The sequence below is a fragment of the Triticum urartu genome, chromosome 2A (genome assembly GCF_056163025.1).
Source record: "Triticum urartu cultivar PI428250 chromosome 2A, HENAU_Tu73, whole genome shotgun sequence".
In the NCBI taxonomy this organism is placed as follows: domain Eukaryota; kingdom Viridiplantae; phylum Streptophyta; class Magnoliopsida; order Poales; family Poaceae; genus Triticum; species Triticum urartu.
The window spans coordinates 407,846,968-407,861,753 of NC_141874.1; the positions used below are offsets into that span (position 1 = coordinate 407,846,968).

The 14,786-nt window shown below is 48.2% G+C and overlaps 1 protein-coding gene across 1 annotated transcript; it reads right to left on the bottom strand.

Annotated features, from left to right (window-relative positions):
- Nucleotides 1–4,813: 4,813 nt before the first annotated feature.
- On the bottom strand, nt 4,814–6,499 carry LOC147985283 (uncharacterized). Its single transcript, XM_087541496.1, has one exon. It carries the CDS (start codon nt 6,497–6,499, stop codon nt 4,814–4,816), a length of 1,686 nt encoding a protein of 561 aa, XP_087397622.1.
- Nucleotides 6,500–14,786: the final 8,287 nt, after the last annotated feature.

Sequence of the window (14,786 nt, forward strand, 5' to 3'; positions counted from 1 at the left end):
GCCATCCCTTGGCCCCGCTGCATGTAATTTCTGCCAACATGGAGGCCCTAGAGGTAAAGCCATCTCTTCGTGAAGATGTATATACATATGGTTCTAGAATCTACGTAGATAGAAAGGAATGTCACGTCTAGAGGTAAAATAGGCAATAATACTGCAGAGACGTCAACACTATCTCTACCATCGTGTATAGCTATGCTTTTGTTTTGTCCCTATAAGTGATACCAGAATGTACAAACGATAACATGCATTCCCTGCCTTTCTTGTGTTTTAATCCTTCCAATGAACAGTAGGTTGTTTTTCTTCATATGCATACCCTACATATATATGCACAATCGTACTTATAAGATTTCTCTAACTAGTTTTTTGCCACCACTTTATAGATAAAGCACCAACCAAGTCCATACAATACATTTTTTTTTTTGAAAAGGGGGGCTCCCCGGTTTTTGCATCGGAACGATGCATACGGTCAAGTTTATAAATAAGCAGATAGGTTCAACAAGGTCTTAAAGTCTCAAACGAGAGTAAAGGAAAGCTCACAAAGAGCCAAAGAGCCAATAACAAACTAGCCAAAAAGCCACAACCGGCTGGCATAAGAAAGATAGGAGAACTAATTGCCTATCCTATTACATGACCGCCATCCAAATCGGTTGAAAATATCCCGTGCTACCATCTCTCATCGGATAGATCCAGTAACCAAACGCTCCCTGGCCTCCGTCGGAGTGAGTAGTGACCACATAGGGATTAACGCAGTGGCTCGGAAGATAACCTACAAAAAATGAATATTTGTTGTTCTGTTAAAAACCAAATCATTTCTGCAGTTCCAGACTGCCCACAATAAACCACATACTCCTACGCAAATGTGTCTCACTGTTTCGGACTCTATCCCGTTAAGCCACGTTCCAAATAACGTGCTGACAGAATTCGGAGGAGTAATGTTAAAGGCTATGTGCACCGTCCGCCATAGAACTTTGGCCAATGGGCAATCAAGAAAAAGGTGTTTGATAGTTTTATCCCGATTATAAAAACTACACCTAGTAGGTCCTGTCCAGTTACGCTTTGCCAAATTGTCCTTGGTTAAGATGACTTGTTTATGTACAAACCACATAAACACTTTAATTTTCAAAGGACTTTGACTTTCCAAACATATTTGGAACTAGGAATGGGGCTGGAATTGATAACATTGAGATACATTGATTTATCTGTAAACTCTCCAGACCTAGTAAGCTTTCAGCGTAATTGATCGGGCTGTTGAGACATCTGAACCTCCATCAGTCTACTCACTAAATGGAGCCACGCTTCCCAAGGATTACCGGCTAGCGTCCTCCTGAACTGAATATTAAGGAGGATGGACTGAAGTATCGTTGCAACGAAAGCATCATGTCGTTGAACAATACTATAAACAGACGGGTATTGAAGCGCAAGGGGGTCTCTCCGAGCCAAGTATCCTCCCAGAATCGCGTGTTAGCGCCATTGCCGATTATAAACTTTGTCCTATTGAAAAAGGCTAATTTGACTCTCATAAGCCCTTTCCAAAAAGGCGAGTTCATCAGCCTCGCTGTCACCTGGGACAAAGTTTTGAAGTGAAGATACTTACTACATAGAATCTGCGCCCATGTGGCATCAGTCTCTACAGATAATTTAGACAGCCACTTGCTGAGAAGACATCTGTTCTTGACTTCAAGATTTTCAATGCCAAGACCCCCTTGGTCTTTCGGTCGACAAATAATATCCCATTTGGCGAGTCTGTATTTTCTTTTCAGTTCACCGCTTTGCCAGAAGAATCGGGATCGATAGAAGTCGAGCCTTTTCCTAACTCCAACTGGGCCTTCGAAGAAAGACAAGAGAAACATAGGCATACTCGTGAGAACCGAATTAATCAGAATTAATCGGCCTCCGTATGACATGAGCTTGCCCTTCCAGCAACTCAGTTTCTTCTCAAAACGATCCTCGATACACTTCCATTCTCTGTTTGTTAGCTTACGATGGTGAATTGGTATACCTAAATATATAAAAGGTAAAGTACCCAATTCGCACCCAAACAATTGCCTATAAGCCTCTTGTTCCTCATTGGCTCTTCCAAAACAGAACAATTCGCTTTTGTGAAAATTAATCTTTAACCCGGTGAATTGTTCAAATAAGCATAACACCAGCTTCATATTTCTCACTTTTGCCAAGTCATGCTCCATAAAGATGATCGTATCATCGGCGTACTGTAGGATAGACACACCTCACTAGATGAGGTACCAAGCCACCCACCTGATCAGCCTCCTTAGCCCTTCCTATTAGAATTGCCAACATATCAACTACAATGTTGAACAAAATAGGAGACATCGGATCCCCTTGTCTCATGCCCTTATGTGTCTGGAAATAATGACCTATGTCGTCATTCAGTTTAATTCCAACGCTCCCTTTTTGCGTGAAAGATTCTACCTGGCGTCGCCAGGCTTCATCAAAATCTTTCATACGTAAGGCCTATTGAAGGAAAGGCCTTTGACTTTATCGTACGCTTTCTCGAAATCCACCTTGAAAACAACTCCATCTAGTTTTTTCGTGTGAATTTCGTGGAGCTTTCCATGAAGGACCACAACCCCTTCTAGGATGTTTCTGTCCGGCATGAAAGCAGTTTGGGAATGTTGCACCACAGAATGCGCAATCTGCGTGAGCCTATTAGTCCCAACCTTGGTGAAAATTGAAACTAACGTTGAGAAGACAGATCGGCCTGAACTACTCAATTCTCACAGCCTTTGTTTTCTTAGGAAGCAAGGTTATCGTTCCAAAGTTGAGGTGAAATAACTGAAGCTGTCCAGAGAATAAATCATGGAACATCAGTAACAAATCCCCCTTAATAATATGCCAACATTTTTTATAGAATTCCGCCGGAAATCCATCTGGCCCTGGAGCCTTATTGTTTTTCATCTGTGTAATGGCTTCAAACACCTCTTTCTCGGAAAAAGGGGCAATCAAAATATCATTCTCATCAGCAGCAAGTTGAGGCACATCCTCAATCCTAGACTCATCCAGGGATACACAATTATCCTCCGGAGGCCCAAACAACTGCTTGTAGTATTCAGTTATGTATAATTTTACGTTTTCCTGTCCTAAAATCGTTCCTTCATCTTGTTCAAGCTGAAAGATTCTCTTCTTTCTGTGCTTGCCATTAGCGATCATGTGAAAGAATTGAGTGTTCGCGTCCCCCTGGACAACTTTGCGAACCTTAGCCCGCAGCATCCACTTTAATTCCTCTTCACGGAGAAGCTCTTTCAATCTCATCTCCGCCTCAAGTTTAGCATGAAGCTCCGTGGCTTGCAAAATTGTGGACTCGGCTTTTAAATCTAGGGACTGAATAAGTGTAAGGAGCCTTTCCTTTTCGACCTTATAAATCCCACTAAGATGCTTAGCCCACCCACGCAAGAAACTTCTCAAGTGCCTTATCTTATTCTGCCAGCGCTCAACCGAAGTCCTACCTCCTACATCTTTACCCCATTCCCTGGCTATCAGATCCAAGAAGCCTTCTCGATCAAACCATGCCAGCTCGAATGAAAAGGAGTTTTTGTTCCCCATGTGAGTTGGCTCACCAGAGTCCACAAATAAAGGCGTGTGGTCAGAAATACCACGCGAAAGTGCCTGGACCACTACCAAAGGAAATTTTTGTTCCCATTCGACGCTCGCTAGGACTCGATCCAGCTTCTCAAACGTCGGATTTGGCAAAGTATTAGCCCAGGTGAAGTTTCTACCCGAAAGCTCTTTCTCTCTTAGATCCAAACTTTCAATAATGGTATTGAACATAAACGACCACCTGCCGTCGAAGTTATCATTGTTCTTTTCCTCTCTCTCCTCCCGATGATGTTGAAATCACCCCCAACCAGGAGTAGGAGCTGCTCAGAGCCGCAAATTCGAACAAGATCCTCCAAGAACTCTGGTTTGAGTTCAGGCTGCGTGGCACCATAAACCGCCACCAGAGCCTAATTAAACCCGTCGACTTTCGGCCTAACCCGAAACTTAACTGCAAAATCTCCCATCACTACACTTCGGACTTCCAGCGAATCGCATCTCACTCCAAGTAAGATCCCACCCGATCTTCCTCTCGGAGGCAGGCAGTGCCAATCGAAATGGACACCTCCCGATAAAGTACTAAGAAACTGGGGCGAAAAATTATCTCTACCAGTTTCCAAGAGAGCAATAAAATCCAACCTATGCTCGATAGATGCATCTGCAAGAAACCTTCTTTTAGCCAAGTCTTTCAGACCTCTGCTATTTCAAAAGATTCCTTTCATATTTCATCATGAATTTTTTAGTAGTACGGATCCTAGCACTCCTACGCACCGCTGAAGCAGGGTAAATCTTCCGCTTCCACTTGTGTTTAGGTTTGTTTTGATCCTCCACCCGGTCCTCACAACCAGGCTCCATGGACCGAACTACGATAGCCTCAAAAGTGTCATCCTCTTCCTCCGACTCAGGAATGGATGGTGTAAGATCCACACAAAAATTATCGAGCACCCTGACCCCCAACACATCTATATCTGCATCATTCATGGGTTTAACCGCTGCTAAGTTTCGAATCATTTCTAAAGCGCGTTCCGCTTCCAAATCCAGAATATCATTTACGGAGTTAAAAATTTCACTATCATTACTACCTAGTGAAACTCCTAATTGATTTGCATTATTAATAATCTTATTATTAGAAAAATGCAGAATGGAATTAGAAGTGTTGACGGACATACCCATAGTGACTCAATGTCACGAAGCTTGGCCGCCCTCATGGCGCACCGCTGCTACATGTCATCAACCTCCGGATGATCCTGGAGACGACAGCTCATTCGTCGCCCCGCAGAGACCGGATCCGGAATCCCTCCAAAGGCAATGACCTCCTCCCGAGTGACCCCCTCGGAGTAAGGCCTCCGGCGTCACCCCCAGCACACCACGGCGGGGATCTCCACGGCCCCACCGACTTCGGCCTCGAACCGTGGCCCTGGGATGCCGTCGCGCCGGGGGAGGGAAGCGCGTGGGCCGCCTGCCCGTACTCCCCACCCGTCCCAGCCCTCTGGCTAGAGGGAGTCGCCGGCGCCACAGGGGGTGCGGCCTCCCTAGCCTCCAAAGGGGAAGAGGGGGCCGAGGCCACCTGCCTCGGACCCCCTCCCCTAAGCACAACCGCCATCTGCAGCTCCGGCGCCGCGAGAGGAGAAGAAGGAGCCGAGGCCACCTGCCCCGGACTCCCTCCCCTAGGGACAGCCTCCATCATCGACTCTGTCTCCCGAGGTGAGACAACAGGGAGAGCGGGAGAAAGAGGGGCCACCTGCCCAAGCTCCGTCCCTCCCCCGACCGAGGTCGTCATAGAGACAATCCCCTCCGAGCCTCCGAGCATGGGACTATCAGCAGCATCAAAATCCAGGGTAGGTAGCGTGCGCTCAAACACGTCATCGGACTCCATCCGGTCACTCCAGAGTCTGGGAGGAGCAGAAGCCGGCTCAAACGACCCAAATCTCGGAGAGCTCATTGGCACCGAAGGGGATGGTGCCGTCCCGTCCCTGGGCGTTTGAGAAACGGGCCCCGATCCGTTGGGCAACTCTCGTCCAGCATCATCGACTGGTGCCTCCTTAGCACCCAAGCTGTCATATCCCTCGTGCATATCTACATCAGTCCCATTGATAGCCTCAGCGAAAAGAGCAGCATCCTCAAACTCAATCTCGAGGTTGAAAATCTGTCCCCTATATGTCCACTTAACCACATCAGGCACGAACTCAATATCCAGAACACTCACCAATAGTTGGGCCACCCCGTGAGCTCGAGTAAAGGCCATATCTACTCTCTCAGTTTTCCCAACCATGATTCCCAAGCTAGCCACGACCCGAGAATCCTGTATCGGCTTCGAGGGAGCCCCGGAAAAATGTGACCATACCTGGGTAAGCGGCTTGCCCTGTGGCTGAACCTTGTTCCACTCATGGAACTCCAGGATGCATTCTGTGCCAGGCACTCTGCATAACCCAAAACTCAGAAGTCTCTGCAAATCCTCAACAGAAGGGAAGTCAGCCTTAAACATGTTGGCCTCGAGACTAACTAGCTCCCACTGGAAGTCACCTGGAGCTAACTCCTTAAGCCTCTGCACAATCTGAGTCTCAGAGACATCTCCTTTGGTAACTTTCACAACCCTAGTGGTCAAACTCTGGTTCTCCTCTGGGATCTCCCTCGCACTAGGAGACTCAAAGAACATCAACTCAGCATAGTATACTCCATAAATTGTAAGAGTCGGCATCTGATGACGCAAAATCGAGCATTCCCCCGTATCATGTGCTGGCTTGCCGCAAGAATCGCAAAGCTCAGTCACGCATTCAGCAATAAAGTGGCCCTTCTCGCCACAACGATAGGACAACATCTTCTCCTTCTTATGCGCCCACTTGGACGCTTTATCCGAGTCTGCCCTGTCTGCCTCCTCGACCGAGCCCGACGCTGTGGTCACAGTCCCAGGTACCTCAGCATTGGCCAGCGCCGTCACCACGTCCATAGCCTGACTGGACAGTTCCTGCGTCTGACTGGGATCGACTGCCCCCGCGGAGGCCGTCTGCTCGACGACTACAGGCCGAGGAGGCTGCCGGTGACGGTATCGACCTTGACCACCACGATGACCACGGTATCCACCTCGCTGTCGATAGTCAGGGCCAGACGCCCCCTCAACAAAACCACCCGGAGGGCCAAGAAAAGGTCTCTTAGCAGTACCATCGCTCTGCCAAGCATATCCGCGGCCACCACCCGTCGACGACGAACCATGGTGTTGGGCATCACCATACGTAGTGTAACCATCGTCCCCCCACTATCCCCGGGGCTGTCCATTAGCACCTTCGGCATCCACGTTTTGATGCGGCGGTGCATGTGTCTGCACCGGCCTAGGCCGTTTTTGCGCCGGCCTCGCGACATAGTGAGGCAGCGGCGCAGCGCGAGGCTGATGACTGGTCGTCACAACCTGGTTTCCGGGCAGAGTCAGTCTCATTCCTTGCGCACCACCCCGCCCCGCAGCAGCAACCATAGCCGGGCCCTGCGTCGTCGGCCGAGGACCGTGAGCCGGCCCGCCCCGACCCACAGCTGGCACCGCAGCCGGGCCCTGCACCGGCGGCCGAGCCCCGAGGTGGCCACCTCCGCGACCCGCAGCGGCCTGCGCTGTCCCGACGACCACCAGAGGTCTAGGGCCTAGTATAGCCATGGCACCACACCTAACGCCAGCAGGCGGTGGCGGCGCAACCCTGGCGCGGCCAGCACCAGCCGACGCCGACGGTTTCTTCCCCGACGGCGCACCAGCCCCTCGACCAGCCATGGCGACAAGGGGAGGGATCCGTTTCACGCGCCCAGGACCACAGGAGGGAAACCCCGGCTTCCTGCGTCGGTGAACCCTAGCTAGCGACGAAGAAGAACAAGCAGAAGAACGATCGATCGATCCGCTGCATGTGTCGGCGCTGCCAATATGGGTGCGAACCGGATTAGCCTGGGCCTCATACCCAGCTATCCTCGGCCCAGCCAATTTCGGCATAGAGACAGTCAGAACCGGACCATCGCGGCGCATGATGGAATTCAAACGAGACACACGAGCCGCCCTGATCCCGATCGCCGGGTTCGCCGGTGTGAATGCCGTGGTCACCGCCGGCGCCGGTCCAGCCACTGCCCGGCGTGTGTTTTCTTCCTCCTCTTAACTGTAATCCACGAATCTGGACGAATCATATAGAAAAGCGTTAGGTTTGGAAGACTTACCTTAGGCAGGGGCCCCTTCCATGGCCTGATCGCCGTCGCCGCTGTTCTCCGATGAACTACGCGACGGATCATCTCCTTCTTCTCTCCCGCGTGAAGTCCAACTCTAGCCGGATCGTCGGGGGGCAAGACCTTGTCGACCTTCGTTGCCACTTCGTCTTCGTCGTAGCCGGAGTTAAAGAACTCGCTGATGAGATCCGATGGCGTCGGCGACGGCGGGGAAGCCGCCGGGATCGCATCCCCGTCCCCATCTTCATCGTCCTCATCGGAGTCAGCCATGGCCCAAAACCGGCCACCGACTCGCCGTCGATCCCCAGAAGATGGGGGCGGCGCACCCGTGATCGCCGCTCTGGTCACCCCTGCAGTCGCACTCATCCTAGCTGGAAGGTTTCTTCAATCCATCAATACATACAATAAGTTATTCAAATACAAGGAAACTAAATAATAAATCAGTTGGGGCAACATCACAGATACGCCCAAAAGCGAAACAACAAATCGATACAAGACGCCTCCTGGGTGATGTGTCAACTGCTTGTGTGTGTGTGTGTGGGGGGGGGGGGGGGGGGTTGTCCCGCTGCCTATAGAGCAGGTGCAATCACCGGATAAAATCTAACAATTTAACACATAGAGTCAGCAACACAACGCTGGAAGACCTCGTTAACAATCTTATTACGTGTCATCCACAAGGTCCAAGACATCACCCTGAACACCTACCAGAAGAGATGCCTCATCCAATCAGTATGGCGAGCATGCGCATTTAGTAAGTCAGGTTCGAGGCCTGCCACTCAGGCCCCCGAGGCTCATGGGCATAGGATCCGAGATTTGCAAGATATATGTATATGTATATGTATATATATATATATATATATGAAAATGCTCTACGACGGTGACGGTGTCATGGTCCCGATCACGGATCACACTTAGCAGGAACGCGCGAAACCTTTTCCATGGTCGATGTTAGATCGGACCTTGAAGCCGCTCTCCCAGTTTTCGGTGTCAGACCAGGCGCAGGAGGAGCATGAGAAACTTCTCCAGGACAAGGTTTAGATCAGTTCTAGAAGCTTGTAACACTGGATGACCCAGTCTCGGTGTACCATCGGATCTGAAATCCCTGGGTACAATCGATTTTTTCAACCGACCCACTACCCATCTTGTTGTTAACGTCGAAGATCTGACTGACGTCCTGGAAGGCACCATGGATGAGACTGGAGACATGGATGAGTAGGATTATGTGTCTAATGATAGCCCGCCAATACCGGGACGGAACTGGGACTGATGCCTGCCTAGGCCCGGCCGGCGTCCTAGCCGCTCGAACCGGGGTTGATGCTCACATTAGTCCTGGTTCGTAACACGACCGGGACTGTTGCTCTGATCTGGCCAGAACCAAAGCCCTATTTTCTACTAGTGCAACAACCACCACAACCTAAGGTAATTGGACGGTGACCTCGACCTACAACATCCACATGGTTGACACACCACGCGCCAGTGATAATGGCGATGACAACAACGGCGATGGCAATGGTGCCAATAACGGTGGCAATGGAAACCTTGGAGGTCCCCCACATAACAACGTGGACGACCCTCAAAATGACCTTGTTCTTGAGGATGTGGACATACTAACCAAGTCACTCGATAGCCCACGCCATGATGCGTTAAGGAGAAGACTGGTCAGTACAACCGAAAGATAACCATCGAGAAGCAACGCCTTCGCGACAAGGCGGAAGTTCATTGAGGACCACTGGAATGAGCTCTTCCGAGATGAAGAGGAGCTAAACAAAAGAAAGTAGGGCACATACAAGGCAGCTGCCAAGTACGGTAGGAACCTGCTCGAGGACATGGATGCCATTATGAGCCATGACATGGTTTCCAAACATCCACGCCTGGGCAAACAACCTCCACCGAGGTGTAGGAGACCGTCCTCCCTGTCAGGAGGTCTGGTGGACCAATAAGGGCAAACATGCTCCCGAGGAAACGACACGTCGCCCTGTTGCATCGCACAACGAGAGCAGCTCGGCTACACGGAGTAAGTCCAAAATGAGCTACCACCCCAATGAGAAACACCCGGTCCCGCCCAAGGACAAACCTCCCCGGACAATCTGTCAACCTAGGTGCCGCCCGGATTATTTTTTCGAGCTCACACAATGGTTACACTAGAAGGCCAAGTTAGGACTCTTTCTCTAAATACAACGAGGAGTGTGACTATGAGGATGCGCAGCAAGATCGACGCAGTCCGTGGTCGAGGATACCCATCGGTGATGTATCCACCATGTGTTCTCCGGTAGGGTGATGGCTCACCAGCTCCCTCCCAGCTTCAAGATCAGTAATTGTGATAAATATGATGGGAACAGGGATCCCTCTGCCTGTATGGAGGAATATATCATTGCCATCTACATGGAGAATGACCATGATTTGCATGCCATAAAATAATTTCCACCCGTGCTTAAGGGCTCAGCCCGACACTAGTTGCACACTCTGCGATCGGGCTTGGTCAACACCTGGGCAACTCTACATTCCAATTTCCTGGCAAATTTACATGGAACTTATGGTGAACCTACCGACATCGACGATCTGGCCCTCATCAAACAAAAACCAGGTGGGTCCATATGTAAGTTCTTGACTCGGTTCCTGAAGAAGAAATATGAAATCGATGATTGCAATGACGCGAAGGCCCTCGTTGCCTTCAGGAATAGTATAAATGCTGATTGGTTCTCCAGAGACTTCGGGCATTATAGGTCGAAGACTATGGCCACACTTACGGTCATGATGACCAAATTTTGTGTCAGGGAAGATGACTGGCTGACCAAGAAAAAGGGCCATAGCAACGACTCTGGGACATACAAGGTACTCAGCAGCAACATAAACCCAAGGCAAAACCGATGGAACAAACGATGCAAGAATGGCAGCGACCCCGAAGATGGCAAGGTCAATGCAGGTTTTGAAAACCAACACCAGGGTAGCAGTGCTAGGAAGGAGCTATTCTAGGGAAACAATGGGGGCAAGGAATCATAGTTGAACAGAACTTTACATCAGCCTTGCGCCATTGTCACATCCCAGATTTTTCCCAAATCTGGTACGTTAAAAATTTCACAAGGAATTATTTTTTCCCAACAAAACCCCTTGCTTGATTTATTGTTAGCTAAAAATTGCTTGGTTGCTTGCCTGATTGCTTGATGTTGGTCTTGACTCTACTTTAGTTCACCTAGAGTATCAAGGACCCTATGGCCAGTTTTGAAACCCTTGTTTGAAATTTGGGAAAACATAATGAACCTCAAAAGTGTTTGGGGGTAATTTTCAAATATTTAGGTGGCCAATTGAAATATTTATTTGGGCATAAGGCTATCCCTAATGAGTCCCAAGTAATATTCAAGCCTAAAAAAATTTCCCTAAACTTTTGAGATGGATTTATTTTGGAGCCAATTCAAATCAAGATGGAACTCTTAAAAAGGGCTTTGCAATTATTTGGCAGGAAAAGGAATTTCATAAGTCCAAATGATGTGTTGACCTTCTACCAATTTTTCAAATTGGATTTGAAGCACATTTGATTTTTAAACCAAATTCAAATTCAAAAGGAAAATAATAAGTGCAGAAAGTGCAATATACCCAAACAAAATGTTGACGCAGTCACAACCCACAAATATTCCCTTTTGAATTTAGAGCAAGTTTGTAGTTTGAAGAAAATTCACTTTCAAAGCCTATTTGAATTTACAGAAGAAATAGAAAAGAAAAGGAGAAAACAGAAAGAATTAAAACAAACAGCCGAACAAGCCAGCTAGGCCGAAGCCCAGCAAGCCAGCCTAGCAGACCGCCGTGCCCCTCTCTCACCTCTCTCACCCACTCACCAGTGGACCCCACTGGTCAGGTTCATCCGTCACCTCTGATCACGGCCCTGCTCACGACATGCGAACTATGCCCACGCGCTCCCCATGCACCCAACCCCCACGGCCATGTCCTATTTAACCGCCTCATTGCGCATGCCATTTTGCCCAAGGTCGCAACACCCCTGACCGTCAGGCTGCCGCTGTCGAGACCCTCGAGCTCCGCTCTGACCTAGAATTTCATCGGTGGAATTCTGGCAAGTCGCATCTCCTGGGGGACCGCCTAGTGCCACCACTCGATCCGCCACTCGTTGGCGAGTCCCTTGTGTTGGGGAACGCAATATTTCAAAAAATTTCCTATGATCATGCAAGATCTATCTAGGAGATGCATAGCAACGAAAGGGGAGAGTGTGTCTACGTACCCTCGTAGACCGAAAGCGGAAGCGTTTAGTAACGCGGTTGATGTAGTCGGACATCTTCATGATCCAACCGATCCAAGTACCGAACGTACAGCACCTCCATGTTCAGCACACGTTCAGCACGATGACATCCCTCGAGCTCTTGATCTAGTTGAGGATGAGGGAGAGTTCTGTCAGCACGATGGCGTGGCGACGGTGATGATGATGTTACCGACGCAGGGCTTCGCCTAAGCACTACGACGATATGACCGAGGTGTGTAACTATGGAGGGGGGCACCGCACACGGCTAAGAAAAATCTTGGAGTGCCTTTGGGGTGCCCCCTGCCCACGTATATAAAGGAGGGAGGGAGAGAGGCCGGCCCTAACTTCCCCCAGTGAATTCCCGTAAATCTCCGGTACTCTGAAAAATACCCGAATCACTCGAAACCATTCTGATGTCCGAATATAGCCTTTCAATATACTGATCTTTACCTCTCGACCATTTCAAGACTCCTCGTCATGTCCGTGATCTCATACGGGACTCCAAACAAACTTTCGTCATCAAATCAGATAACTCATAATATAAATCGTCATCCAACATTAAGCATGCGGACCCTACGGGTTCGAGAACTATGTAGACATGACCGAGACACATCTCCGGTAAATAACCAATAGCGGAACCTGGATGCTCATATTGGCTCCTACATATTCTACGAAGATCTTTATCGGTCAAACCGCATAACAATATACATCATTCCCTTTGTCATCAGTACGTTACTTGCCCGAGATTCGATCGTCGATATCATCATACCTAGTTCAATCTCGTTACTGGCAAGTCTCTTTACTCGTTCCATAATGCATCATCCTGCAACTAACTCATTAGTCACATTGCTTGCAAGGCTTATAGTGATGTGCATTACCGAGAGGGCCCAGAGATACCTCTCCGATACTCGAAGTGACAAATCCTAATATCGATCTATGCCAACTCAACAAAACACCATCGGAGACACCTGTAGAGCATCTTTATAATCACCCAGTTACGTTGTGATGTTTGATAGCACACAAAGTGTTCCTCCGGTATTCAGGAGTTGCATAATCTCATAGTTAGAGGAATATGTACAAGTCATGAAGAAAGCAATAGCAATAAAACTAAACGATCATTATGCTAAGCTAACGAATGGATCTTGTCCATCACATCATCCTCTAATGATGTGATCCCTTTCATCAAATGACAACACATGTCTATGGTTATGAAACTTAACCATCTTTGATTAACGGGCTAATCAAGTAGAGGCATACTAGGGACACTCTGTTTGTCTATGTATTCACACATGTACTATGTTTTCGGTTAATACAATTCTAGCATGAATAATAAACATTTATCATGATATAAGGAAATATGAATAGTAACTTTATTATTGCCTCTAGGGCATATTTCCTTCACCTTGACATTGTCCACACACCCAAGGGCCTCTGGAACCCCATGACCACCGAAGGCCGAAGCGCTCCGCCGCCACACCATTGATTCCAGCGAGGTGAGCACGCACTAGACTCCCTCGCCATGTCCTTTGTCTCTGACACACGTGTGTGCACCTCTTTACCCATTCATTTGTCCAGAAAGGTACAATATCGAGCAGTGTGTCTGTACTCGACGACCTCCGCCATCAGTAGGACTCCTGTTACCCCGCCCTGGCCATCTCTGTTGTCCCCAGCCATATCCAGGACCACCACCGCCCTCCCTGTGAAGTACCGCATCCGTTCGTGCCGTCCGACATCTCTGGCGACCTCCCAGGGCCCCCAAAAATCACTCACAACACTGCAGCTCATTACGTCATGTATTTTCCAAGTTGCAGCCCAGTTCGCCCCATTGGTGTGTCCAAACAATTTGGGTAAGTGTCTTTCTAAAAACAGCCTCGGCAAGTCATCCAAAGGTTCACTTGTGTTTGGCTAATAATGGAACACTTTTTCCATTGGTAATGGTTGGCTGCCTCGTAAGATCTTTAGTGTGTGTTCGATTATTTTTTCATCTTGTGAGTACGTCCATAGCTTATTTTATTTTATTTTTTGCATACTAGACGTCTAGTGTTTCAAGACCCAAGTAATATCTTCATCTAGAACATGAATCTGGTTATCTAAAGTGTAAGAAAAACATAAATAAATGAGGGTTTAACTCAATCTTAGAAAAAATTTGTGTTTAACTCAATATTAGAAAGGAGGTATGTATAAGTTTTTTTGCGGTTGAGCTATGTATAAGTTATTTATAAAAGAATCAAAAATGTCCTCAACCAGTGAATTGATCAAGGCCATGTACTTGATTACAATGCTGACAATCCTAGTTCCAGAGATGGCTGGATAGAAACATAAAATAATGTTGACGTTGAAGAAAATTATGATGATATCAGGGCCATTTTTCTAGTTTTGCACAGGGCCGTTGATTTTGTCGGCCCAACCTTGTGTGAAGCAACTGTAGAAGAGCTGAACATGTTGTAATACAAAGCTCAAGCATGTGGCATTCTCTTCAACGGTTTGTGCCCCCAAGGAGTTCAACAAGATTAGCCGCCTCGAGAATGCAAAGGAATTTGGGATACTTTGGTTGATATGCACGAAGGTACCAGGTCCATCAAGGAATCCAAGTTGGATGTGCTTCAAAGTAGACTTGGCAAGTTCAAGATGAAGGATGGTGAAGGAGTCGCTGAAATGTACTCTAGGTCGATCTCATCAGAAACGAGATTGTCGGCGTAGGAAGTGAAGAGATGACCGAAAAATTCATCATCAAGAAGATCCTTAGAGCCTTGGATGGAAAGTATGATATCGTGTGCACATTTATCCAAATGATGCCAAA